A 13,135-nucleotide genomic window follows, 5' to 3' on the forward strand; every position below is an offset into this window, starting at 1 on the left:
GTTGAAACAGTGTTGGGAAGATTTCGTGTTTCGCTATCAAATATTTCACAGCATGTTTTACTTGTGTTTTGTAACAGGTTCTTTTTTTAGAGATGTTAAATGCAATGTGCTCTTTTTCTGGACCATTTGTTTTATAGACCAGTCATCTCGGGGTACGGCTTTGCATGTTTTTGCTAACATGCACTCAAGACATCGTCTAAAGGTTAAAGACAAGGGCAGTACCATATTTACTGGTTTAACGTTTTGGTTTTCCACAGTATATGCAACACCATACAGTTAATGTTTAAGTGCAATTTTCAGTAGGTGTTTGTTAACAAATATTGAGACATTGCTATTACTGAATAGCAGTGATTGTGAACTACCTTACCTAAGCTAAGGTAATATAGTTAGTATTTAGAAACCCTTAGTACATCAGTTTATTTCTGTAGGAGTTCATGTAATGTAGAGCCTTCACACCACGGCAGATGACTACATATAACCTTAGAAACAGAGATCTAATGAGAACAACTGCAGCCATTGTCTGGAGTCTGTGATAGGAACTAGCAACAATATATCATTTGGTAATAATAATGTATTCTAAGTAAGATGCAATATGCAATCATCTTTATTAGTCATTCACAATAGAAATACAATTTTTGTGGCAGGTTTGATAGCTCTGTTTACAACAATCACAAGAATTTCAATTTTTTAAAATACATCTTAGGTAAAAAAAAATATCACACATCTATGATATGTTAAGATTGTTTACCATGGGAGGCAGATGCAGAAATTAAATTAGAAATGTTTTTGTTTTTTTGGTCCTGTGCAGATATCAGGATGTCTTTAGTATTAATCTACTACACACATTATCCAACTGTGATGCCAAAAGAAACATAGTAAACTAGAGTTCTCTTAATAACTGCGATTTTGCATTGATTAGTCTCACACCGATGAAGACTCAGGTGGAGGGAAGCATGTCTTAGTTTTCCCTTTGCTATGAGTGTGAAATTATAGATGAAAGATATACAGTATTGTTTATGCATTAATCAAAATGAAAATGTGCCAGAGCTGAGATGACATTGAGATCTACTTTGATGAACTAAAAGGTGGCAACACTGGTTAACACTGCACATTAAAATGTATCATTTTTTCATTTTTCAACTTCATTTCACTATATTGTTATGGTATGAAGTAAAGTGGGTAAATCACCCTGCCACTCTTAAGATCATTACAATAGACCCCCAATATGATTAGTACATTGTATTAATTAGAAATTTAGTATCATATAGTGATCAGATAAAATTCTCTGCTGTAGGCATTACAGTGTTGGGTTTAAACTTGAAATACTGTAGCTGGGGTTGCAGTGATACAGTAATCCTGGCTTAGCAGAGAGAGCTCAAGTCTTTCTTGTTGCAGCCCCATTGGCAGCAGGCTGTGGTGAGAAGCTGGTTCAAGTCCCTCCTGGCTCTGGGGGAAAGCTCCCCCTCAGCCCGTGTTCTGTAGTTCAGGGGTTCCTCGCTGTCTGTTCCCTGCCTCTGGGAGTTGTAAGGCTGGGGGTCACTGCACTCCGGTATTCCACTGCCAGATGGAAACAGAGCCTCACTGCCCACACCTGGACAATTAAAAAAGAACAAAGAAAAACAGAAAATAGATTGTTTCAAGCTAAATTAACACGAAAGGACTATGTACTAGGTTTATTTGTTTTACATGTAATCATAAATGGAATCTTACTAGCCATAAAAACACGGAAATAGTTTCAACATAAAACACAGTTCATGAAATGGTTCACTGTCACCTGTTAACCAAGTTCACTTTTATGTTTATAATGTATTTGAACTGTCTGCTTTCCTATACACTTATATCAGTACTGTTGTAAAGCTTATTTCAATATCTTCATTTTGAACACATGAAGCTACTGATTTGATAAAGCAGGTCTTTTTCTATTATATATTTTACTGGGTGAAAAAAAAAACATTCACATTTTGATTACAGTCTATTCATCTGATAATAAAAAGTTCTCCAATTTAGCATCGTGGACACAGTGAATGTGAACCTCTCTTGGCAGACTGAAGCAGGCAAAAGCATAAAATGATAACTTTAACTAAAATGAAGATAACTGGAAATCAAGAGACCTCTGTGGAATAAACAGAAATGTAGCTCTAAGACTCGCCAGACATCCAACATGGATAGGTAGTTAGAATACAGCAAATGTAAAGTCTGAAAAAAAAGCCTTACCTGTCAACTCTTGTTCATCGAGAAGTCTTCTCCACCGAGAGCCTCCACAGGTGTAGATAACAGCTCTAATAAACTCCCTGCCGCACAGCTTCACTACCTTCATATCACCTCGGACTTCAGTGCTTGCAGACAGCACTGCCAGCAGCAGCACACCCAGGACTATGGCTCTCATCGTGAGTGAAGATGCTCTTAGCAATAGTGGACAAGGTGAATGGTTCTTGAGGAGCTGCTCTTCCAAGCTTCTGACTGTGAACACACCTCTGCTCAGCTTCAATATATAGAGCCTGCTCCCTAGCTGCTATTGGCTGCCACATCCTCTAATTCCTGTTTTTGCTTTACACAGAGCCTACTCACAGGGATAATTCATTTTTGGCTTCCCCTGATGTTTTATGGTGTCATTTGTGACTCACTTTGTGTAAAGTGATTCCCGTCCGGCAATTATCACTTTACAAGCATAATGATGGTTGGAATTACATCCTTCGCGGTCATCCCATTTCATTTTAAAATCCCAGGGTTTAATTACTATAGTGCTAATGAATTCAAATGCACAACAACTGAAGTTATGAAGAGTAGATAACGTATTTGAAAAAATATCTAGTTTGCTTCTAAAAGGAATTAATAGTGGTTGTTCGAAAACTAAAAGTGGACAATGCAGATATAAGGACCTGTATATGTGTTGTCTCTTTTACTAGTGTTGGAACATTAACATTTTGTACAGTAAACCATATGTTCCACAGATTTTCTGAGATTCCAGATAATGTATTTGTCCATATTGTACACCTAACATCTAACTAAGTAAAAGTTTAAAGAAGTACCTTGTGCTTTGGCATTCTGCACAATTTATATCATGGTATTTGACTGTAGCAAAGTAATGGAGAGCATTACATGGCCACTGCTATGGTTAACTAGGAGCTTTATTTTACATAGCTTGAATTTTACATGCTTTAACTTGCTTTTACTATATTTTGCTAAAGTATGCATTTACAATGGCATACTGCAAAACCCTTTTTTATCAGATATGTGTGTTTTGCTACTATTTCATTTATTTGTAGGCAGATGGGAAATAATTGTAAAGCAATTTTCAGAAGAAAAACATTTTCAAAGCAAGAAACTACTGAGAACAATAATTGAACTATATTGTTCAGCAACTTATTTTTTTGATTTTTTTGCTAGTTGACAATATGTTGACAATTGTTTAAAAAAAATGGCCTTTGTATTGCTTCATAAAGCAGACCATGGTGTTCTAATCTTTAATGGTCTGTCATGATAATGCCACATAATGTACATGATTTCCCAGTAGACCTTTGGTGAGACATAGGCTAGTTTATTCTGTACATGAGGTTTATATCTATAATCTGGAAAGCGTATCTATAATGACAAGCCATTTAGAAATGCTCAATTACCTTTTATTATAAATAGCTTACAAATAAGCACGGCTGACTTATTTTAAAAACAGATAGTAGAACAGCGGTAAAAAAACGTTAAGTGCTTGATCTCCACTTTGTCCTCACTGTAATGGGCCTATTAGGCTGTCGTGAGCACTTTAACACACTGTGTTGAAAGTGTTCTGTTATAACACATATCGCAAGAAAAGATTTTGAAATACTTGTGTTCTGTTTAAGTAAACTTGGGATGGTCACCTCTCTGCATTTGTTTCAGCCCTAGTCCCACTAGTATATTTACATTGGCCTTTGTGTTTTCAGCACCTGTTTGCTAATCCTGAAATAAGGTCACATTTTCCTACTTAAATTAAAGGCTTTTCAAAATGTGCTTGTAGTGTAATATACCCTTACATTTATGGTTAAAGCCTCACTAAATGCAGTGAAATGCAGTCAACCATTCTAAAGCACTAACAGGTTTTTAAAAAGCATTGTACAAACTCTGTAAAATTATAGTAAATGTACAGTATAAGCATGGGGAACATTCTAAATTACTCAATCAATAAGATATAGATTTTGTCCCTGATATATTGATGAAAAATGTGCCTGAATTTTCCCACAACATGAATTATAAAGCTGGTGTACAAAGTCAAGTTTGAAGTTCTGCCATTGCTATCATATTCGGAAGGGTAATGTTTGGAAGATTAAGGATGTTTTTTGTGAAACAAAAAGACAATCTGGGGCAGAATTGTGAAGTTCGATACAATGTTGCGCACACAGCAGTAACACCCTTTGTCAGATTCAATTGTTTGTTCAGTGCAGTGATACATATATCACCCCAGTTTACATTTTTAAAAGGAATCATACGAGTACCAAGGTTCTTTCACAGAATATATACCCAATTACAATCGCTTGTCCTTCAGTTGGCATAATCAGACTGGAGACAATTGTTTCAACAGTAGGGAATTACAGTGGCATTTAAAAACTAAAATGTATGCTTCGTATTGTGTATGATTCTGTGGGTACACCTTTGCCTGCAAGTGCAATTGTGGATTGTTTTGTTTTGATCTCATAAACTAATGTCATTATTTTTCATAAACAGTCCAGTTTATCATGATAATTGGAATAGTCTCGAAACCTGGAGGTAATAATCTCTTAATAGCAACTATACTGCAATGGAGGCTAATTCATTTTACTCATAACAAGGGACATGTTTTACAATGATACTTTTGGCTAATTACACCCCAGCTTACCATGCAAATGAAATCTGTGATTAGCTGAGGATCTAACTACGTTATTCCTCAATACTCGGGGTGACATTGCAATGGAGGACCCTGATTAACTGTGGGCCCCAGTAATCCTGTTTCAGTTAAGTAATAGTAAATTGGCTCTCATCAGGATGTATGATTCAAATGTTCATATTTTTCTATGAAATATAATTTTCTGTTTAAGTTATAAATATGAATGCTTAAAGCAACTTGCTTAATGAATGTTACTACCCTACATTTGATTTAATATCATAGACATGGCTCCTACTATCTTTATTCACAAACCAATATATATTAAAGGCAACTTGGGCCTGTGTTTAAGAAGAACAGTTTATATATAAAAATCACACACCCAGTTGAATACTGTTGCACGGTTAAAATGTCAACAGTAAAACAAATACAAATAAAAATAAACTTTAGTCATCAAGCATCTTTTAACCATTCCTGACACTTGTCAAAATGTTTTATTCACTCACATTTTATTGAACTGTTTTTATTTTGTTTGTTTTTCAATCATTTTTGTTTTGAACTGAAAGAAAAAATGACCAACACCAACCCAAACATTTTGCACTTGGTAACTTTTTTCCCCAGTTTATTGGATGTGTTTCACTGTATCTTTATTCTCATTTAATCGTTGTTCTTATTTTGGTAAAGCCATGTTTCAATACATTTTTCTCAGTCTGCGTCTACAACATTAAACCAATAAGACATATTGGTAAGTACATTTAGAACAAGACGGTCTGAATTAGACTTTGATCTGATTATTCTTCTTTGGGAGAGACTGTCTGTCTCCCACTATACTTTTATGACTAACCATTATATAAAAGCAACTAACACAGTGAATAGCAATGTTACATTTATTTATTTTGCATCTTTGGTACTTAAAATTGTGGTGTTAATTACAGCTGACTGGCCAGAGTTGTCCCAATTATGTCATATAGTGCATTCACCTGTGAACAAAGAAGGGTTAAAGTGTAAAATGACTGCTATTTACCCAAGCAATGAATTGGGTTTACTTGCATCAAGACTTAACATAACTGCCAAGATTATATGTTTAATGGCTAGCTAACAACAACAACATGCTAAAATGGCTTACAATACAGAACACATTAGCTTTTACACATTTCTGTCAGCATTTCCTGAGGATTATAAAGGGCAGAATGAAGTACTTAAATCATTTTAGTTTACGTGGCAAAAGGAAAGTTAAAACTTATCATTGACAATTTAATCTCAACATCTTGTAATAAAGGTGTGCAAATCTTTACTATAACCTCATTTCTGACTAGATTTCTGTACAGGACTGGTGGCTAATTGTTGTAATTATGGTTTCATTGGAAAGGATTTTATCAACAGCATACCAAACGTGGCAACCACATGAAATATCCTGAAAGACATCAAATCTGCATTTTTAACACAGGTTTTTTAAAGATTATCTACCACTACCAATCAATAAATAGCCCAGCTAAGATGCAGTAACTTGCTGAAGGTCCCTAAACTTCACCAAATCTTTAGGCTGTATTGTGTTATTGGCAGAGTATTTATAAAGAGCACTATGACTAATTATTGTAACCTACCTGGCTATTTTCTCTGGTTTGTAGGTTCTTTAGTTCATAAACACTGACTTGTCCATCACTGTCACCAATTAGAATACAGTCTGTTTTTGTAGCAAACAGCAGTGTGGTCAGATTCACTCCAGGGCTGGCTGGACTCACAACAGTAGGATCCAAGCTGCAATACAACAATAAGGTAACCCTTTACAAACATCAGTTGCTGCTGTTCTTGTTGACTATGTTAAATCAGAAACCTATATTATCCTTTTAGTAGAGATACAATCAGCAATCAGTTTTCTTATTGAATATCCAACAGGTAATAGACTTTATTGTTCAAAAGCAAGAAGTAAAAACAATGTACAATATAAACGCATCACGAGTATACAACTGAAAACATGCATGTGCTAGTAATATAATATGTACTGGACTCCAAATAGAGCACTAGGGCTATTAATGTATACTTGAGGCTTTCATAATAAAAATGTCATGGCAATCAATAATTGATTATTCAATCAATTACTGTTACATCTACACTATTAAACTACCTATTTTTTTGCCTGCTGTGTTATATGATGCATTACTGGAATAGTAAGAAGAAACTGAAAAAAGACATACATGCTGGCACTTAGGTCCCAGATCTCTACACTCCCTTCATTGACCGCCCCAAATACTGTGGATGATTTTGGGGACCACATGATGTCATATACAGCTCTGTTGGTGGAAGTGAAGCTAAGAACTGGTTTTAGCAGATCTTGTCTCCACAACTGTATGGTCCAGTCAGCTGAGCAACTTAGAAACACGTCTGGGGAAAATGGAGACCACGCTATTTTGTAAACAGGACCCTGAAAGAGAATTTCAGTTTTATCTTTTATTCTGATTTTTTTTTGTATCTATTATGTTACATATTGTTATACATTTCATATTGCCTACTGAAGATCACTTTACATTTTTGCTGGGAAGGGTAATCTGTGTACTTCTTATTTTAAGGTACAGCAGTTAAGGGCTACATTTCTTGATATGCATTTAAATTTAAAAAAAAAAAAGTATGTAGTTTTTTATATATATATATACACACACACACACACACACATTAAGCATAATTGAGGACTATTATGAAATGCACTGATTAGTATTTCTAAACCATGTTTTGTGCCACATGATTGGTAGGGCCATGGTAGTGCCTGACTAGTGAGAACATTTGTACCCCAGACTTGAACTGGAGCTGTAAAATCAACAGCCTCATGCAGCCGCTGAAAGGAGAATGCAATGGCTGCAGTGGAGCAAGCAGACTGAGCAGATAGCGAGCAGGCTGCATAGACCAGAACAATGCACAGGATTGATTTTCATCATCAAAACTTACTTTGTGGGCTCTGTAAGTATCCAGGTATTGTTCATTATATGAACATGAACAATTATGAATGTGTCCCTCCTCTGTACCAGCCAGGTAAATGTTTGTATCCTGAAAAAGAAAACGACTGGCTTAAGAAAATTTTTCAATCTCACCAAAAAAAAAGTACTTCTGCTACAACAAGAATGACAATAGTGACAATAGTCTTAATTTAGAAGTGAATGCAGTTACTACCCCCATGAGATATAAAATATATCTATAAAATATACCTAGAAAATATATTTTATAATATTTTATTTGCACCATGAAACACAAGACTGGGTTAACATTTCCAAGTTACCTTGGTGTTAAAGTCGAAACACATTCCAGGTGCTTGTCGAGAAATGAGTGCTTCACTCTTTCGGTCCTTCTCCCCTGGCTGTTTCTTAGATTTTTCACTTCTAGTTCGCTTCAGCTTCATAAGATCTGTGAATAAAACAAGAAAGTAACAACATATATATATATATATATATATATATATATATATATATATATATATGTGTGTGTGTGTGTGTGTGTGTGTGTGTGTGTGTGTGTGTGTGTGTGTGTATGTTTATGAGTACATAACACACGTTTCTGAGAGAATACAGTTGAACAACAATCCTATTAAGATTTTTAAATGATTGTATGTTTTTTTGGGGTTTTTTTTGGTTTTTTTTGTTTTTTTTAACAAAGCTGGTCCTGTGTTAAAGCACTGGTACAGAACTTACCAGCACAATCTAGTCCTTTCCGTAGATACCACTTGGTAATTCTGCCATCTGCTGATACTGCAATGAGTGTCTCCCCTTTGTCATCCCCAGATGGACCCCTCTCCTGTTCTATCCACTTAACTTGCCAAACTGGGCTTGTGTGCTGATTTGAACAGTCACTGCAAATAACAAAAATAACAATAATATTTAACAATATATATATATATATATATATATATATATATATATATATATATATATATATATATATATATATATATATATCTATATAGAGAGAGAGAGAGAGAGAGAGAGAGAGAGAGAGAGAGAGAGAGAGAGAGAGAGAGAGAGAGAGAGAGAGAGAGAGCCATTCTAAGAAAAAAAAGGCATAATACCACTGTAGTGACGTCCTCTAGAGGAAAATATATCTGAAATTTGACCCATTCGACTCCTCAAGACCACCACTTTCAATTCAAACACAAAATGTCTCGTTTTCAATTACTCGACAACACCCATAGTACAGAAATGTTCATTAGTGATCAACAAAATGAGACTATAATAATAATCTTTATTTTTATATAGCACCTTTTCTAGTGGACCACCATCACAAAGCGCTTTACAAGATACAAGACTAGGGTGTGTGAACTATGCATCAGCTGCAGAGTCACTTACAACAACTACAATGGTTGAAAACATTTTTATTCATTGACACACTGAATACAATTCAATTTGATTAATAAGCATCATTCTCCCCACTGCATTTACAAACAGCACAAGTAAATAAGTATTGCATGTGAAGCTCTGATACGAATGCATGTGTGTGGGCATCCCCACTATGTTCCTATCAACAAAGGAGATAAGAAAGCACAGTATACAATGACTGGACCATTACGGAGCCATACAGGAGTAGTGTTACATAACAGAAGTGTGTCTACTGCTGTTTAAAGAAAGAAAAAAAGATTCTAACATCTCGTAAAGTTCAAAACGTTTCCTGTAAAGTACTTTAATTTGAACTTTAATTTCCTGGGATACTCCCTTTGCTGAAATGTAGAATTGTAAAAAGTGATTTATTTCTTATAAAATCAGTAAAACTTTAGCTTCATATACAAGTACATTGTTATTGTTTTAAACACAGTCCCACCTGCTATCAATAACTGGTGCATCCTCTTTACTCTGGATGTTGTAGATTGCTATAGTTCCATCATGCATTCCAACTGCCAGCAGATTGGCATTTACAGCAGACAAATCCAAGGCTGTCACACCACTGCTGCAATGATAGATCCGCTCTGGCCACTAAATCGAATTCAGTATGATTAATAAGCACCATTCTCCCCACTGCACTTACAAACAGCACAAGAAATAACACTTTCTTCATTATTACTCTCTACATTTGAACTTCAAATTCTACAAAAACATTTTAATGAACATGCTTGAAGTCAAACGAAGTCATGTTAAATATGATTATCTTTGATGAATCCTTAACGTAGAAAAGGCATATTGCAGTATATGTGTGTAATACGATTTTGTTCAATGAATGAGATCTTAATATGTTAAAATGTTATTTATCATACCATAGGATTTTTTAAGGACCAACAACAGACAAGTCCTTCTTTCTGTTCCTTAAAATCAAACTTTCCATAGCCAACTGCCAAGAGATCCTTGGATGAAAGAAAAGAAAATACAGAAGTTACATACAGCATACAGCACACCCTGGACATGGATAATATGTAGAAGTCCAGCTTTATGGATGTTAAAGAAGATAAGCAGCATTTTTCCCAAATTCACCCAGGAAAGTTTATTTTAAAAAGGTAAAGATCTGCATATGATAACTAACCACATGTTTCTTGTTCCATGCCATGCTGCTCACATTGCGTCCCATTGTCAGCTCGCATGTAAAAGCCCACAGTCGATGTAAAGTGGGAACTACTATTTCCACATCGGCATTCCCTTTTTTAACCACATCTTCCTCTCCAGGACAGTAATCAGACTCTACAAAGATAAAATTGTTTAATAACTGGCTAAGAACAGAGTGGTGATGTAAAACACCAGTGAAGCATTCAAAAAATCTGATTGTGACGTGGGCTTTCTCTTATGCTTGTTGTGATTTTTCAAAAAGGGTGATGCACACCATAAAGTTGCCAAACCACAAGCAATAACAGACATTTGATTTAGGGGATTGCAAGTTGTTCATTATTTGTTTTAGAGGTTATCTGGAGTGAAAATCTTTGAGAATCTGGCCCATTGTTTCTCCAGTGGCAGTTTGGAACAGTTTTAGGGCAAATTATTAAAACTCTGTATTGGAGCAAGATAACTCAGAACACACATACTGCACACATCATGAAACAGTAACAATGCTGACACATTTACTAAGAGTCAAAATGTACCTGTTAGAATAGGGAGTTGCCGATAGGCAGCTAATTTGGGCTGGAAGATGTTTTCTAATATGATCCTCTCCATGACAAACAAATCCTGCTGGAAGTTGTCAGACTTGAGGATTTCTTCTGGGTCTATTTCCTCTGCTTTAGGTATCTTGGATGTGATAACACTATCGAAATCCACAACTGAACTGGACTGACTGGCTGAAAAGGGAACATTGATTGACATATTAGCTGCGTGCTACAACCTTTTTCTTAACTAACTTAATTTTGCATCAAATCCCAAATAGAGTAATTATCTTACTCATGCTTGTTGAACTCATTGTAGACATTGTTCTTTCAGGCTCTCTGCTTATGAAACTTGCAGATTGACTTGATTTCTCTGCCACGTGAAAGTCCATGGGCTCCACTTCAGCAGAATGGAAGGTGTCATACATGTCCCACGTGGTTGCCATCACACCTGCAATATTTAAAAAATATATATTAAAAAACATAACTAGGACTGGGGATTTGAGGGACAACTGGGACTGTGAAAATGTTGCTTTCCCTTTACACTTCACTTTAGTCAACATACCTGCATCAGCAACGTCGATTTTTTCACACTGGACTTCTTTGGTTTTTGATGCTCCATTAAAAGTCTGCATCATCCTTTCAATGTATTGATCATTTCCAGCTTTGTTTTTACACAGTCCCACATAGGCATTGTTTTTTTGCCTTTAAAAAAAAAAAAAAAAAAAAAAAGAAAAAACACAAAACATAAAAAAGTTTCTTCATGTTTCTTCTGTTCTTTAAGTTCAGTCTGGCTAGAACAATAAAGCCAAAAGTACATTAACTTAGAAATTAACTTTTAGATGATCTGATGTGCATATGGACAAGATAAATACCTACTTGATTGTGTTTGCGTCTTCAGAATCGACAGATATCATGACAGTTGGTATGTCCAATAACCAAATGGTTTCAGTTTCTGTTAAATACCCATCTACTGTCTTGTCCAGCAGTTCTTCTGTAATCTGTTCTCTCACCTCCTCTCGTCTGACCTGTACATCTAAAAGATGTCATATATGCTGGTAAGGTGACATTAGACAATTACATGGGCCTGTAATGTACAAGTACAATATTACCTGAAAGGTACACAGAAATGTCACGCCTAGATCCGGGTTCTTCAATTTCTTCACTCATTGATTCCATAGTAGATCTGCTGGATTTAGAAACACTACTGCTTCCAAAAACAGATCTGGAAAACAAACACTTGCTTTAACAACAGAAAGGCACAAAACAAATACAGTGTTTTATTAACCAGAATGTGCCTTGGACAGCATGTTGCTGTAAATGTATTGTTACCTTGTGAATGGCCCAGCAAAGCTAGCACTGGCTCCAGTTTGGTACAAAGACATAGTGGACAACAGGTCAGATGCATTCACCCCCGAGGTATCCTGAGATGTAAAAATTTTACTTTGTTTTGGCTGCATTGCACTGAGGTCAGACTGAAATAGTGGTCGAGGTGTAACATTCTTTCCTTGTTCATCAAAAACCTGTTGAGAAAACCAAAACGATCTATACTTAATGTTAGAAAAATATATATGCTCACCCCCATATGATAACATTTGTAAATCTCGAATTTCTTGAAAGAAAAAAGTTTGCCTGGTATACATTTCGTACATTCATATAAACGGGAGTCTCACAAATACTGGTATTAACGGTTCAGTGCTATTCATTACATTACATACTAATAACGAATCATTAATACAATTATATAACAACAACAACAACAACAGTGATAATAATAATTCGTTTTTACTTATTCTATAGTACCTGCACAGCATGCTTAACAATCTGAAGAGAGCCTTTATCCAATATTTTGCTCTCGGAGTGCAAACCCATACTTCTTCGGCTTGTTGATCCTGTGATGCTGCGACTTGCTGTCTGGCTATTTTTATTCATTGTCGCTGAACCAGATGCATTCAGCTTCTTTGATGTTGAAGCATTTCTAGATGATCTGAAAATACATCAAAAGTAATATTGTTGGCATGTTTCTGATTCAATGTAGGTATTCGTGTGACCTGCTTTTTTGATAATCATAGGGTCAAAACACAAAAAACTTACGTTGTAACTTTAACAGCGGGCCTCCTCATTTTAGAAGTGCTGGTAGACATTACGTCGATGGGTTTGTGTTACTTAAATACTTGACACGAATAATTTAAAATTATCTTATAATCACTTGGCTTCCGTGCGTTTCCAGTGCACAGACTATTTTGTCTTGTTTGAAGTTGCCA

At 35.5% G+C, this 13,135-nt stretch overlaps 2 protein-coding genes across 2 annotated transcripts; both read right to left on the reverse strand.

Moving 5' to 3' along the window:
* Positions 1–644: 644 nt before the first annotated feature.
* LOC121327428 (relaxin-3-like) lies at positions 645–2,444 on the reverse strand. Its single transcript, XM_041271492.1, has 2 exons — positions 2,215–2,444; positions 645–1,591 (listed from the first exon to the last, which is right to left on the reverse strand). The coding sequence occupies exons 1-2, from the start codon at positions 2,384–2,386 to the stop codon at positions 1,362–1,364; spliced, it is 402 nt and encodes a 133-aa protein (XP_041127426.1). The 5' UTR covers positions 2,387–2,444; the 3' UTR covers positions 645–1,361.
* A 2,963-nt stretch (positions 2,445–5,407) lies between these two features.
* On the reverse strand, positions 5,408–13,123 carry dnai4 (dynein axonemal intermediate chain 4). The gene is made up of 17 exons (XM_041271003.1): positions 12,966–13,123; positions 12,675–12,858; positions 12,204–12,394; positions 11,984–12,096; positions 11,751–11,907; positions 11,437–11,576; positions 11,167–11,322; positions 10,872–11,066; positions 10,322–10,476; positions 10,059–10,145; positions 9,629–9,780; positions 8,509–8,666; positions 8,100–8,224; positions 7,772–7,870; positions 7,027–7,253; positions 6,436–6,589; positions 5,408–5,811 (listed from the first exon to the last, which is right to left on the reverse strand). Exons 1-17 carry the CDS (start codon positions 13,013–13,015, stop codon positions 5,761–5,763), a joined length of 2,394 nt encoding a protein of 797 aa, XP_041126937.1. The 5' UTR covers positions 13,016–13,123; the 3' UTR covers positions 5,408–5,760.
* Between the last annotated feature and the right edge of the window lie 12 nt (positions 13,124–13,135).

This window comes from Polyodon spathula, chromosome 14, assembly GCF_017654505.1.
Source record: "Polyodon spathula isolate WHYD16114869_AA chromosome 14, ASM1765450v1, whole genome shotgun sequence".
NCBI classification, from domain to species: Eukaryota; Metazoa; Chordata; class Actinopteri; order Acipenseriformes; family Polyodontidae; genus Polyodon; species Polyodon spathula.

Coding starts and splice junctions, on each gene's coding strand:
- LOC121327428 (XM_041271492.1), bottom strand. CDS start 2,386: ATGAGAGCCATAGTCCTGGGTGTGCTGCTGCTGGCAGTGCTGTCTGCA. Junction 1,592..2,214: donor CGATGAACAAGAGTTGACAG/GTAAGGCTTTTT, acceptor TTAATTGTCCAG/GTGTGGGCAGTGAGGCTCTG.
- dnai4 (XM_041271003.1), bottom strand. CDS start 13,015: ATGTCTACCAGCACTTCTAAAATGAGGAGGCCCGCTGTTAAAGTTACA. Junction 12,859..12,965: donor CCCGCTGTTAAAGTTACAAC/GTAAGTTTTTTG, acceptor ATGTATTTTCAG/ATCATCTAGAAATGCTTCAA. Junction 10,146..10,321: donor CATGGAACAAGAAACATGTG/GTTAGTTATCAT, acceptor CTTTCATCCAAG/GATCTCTTGGCAGTTGGCTA.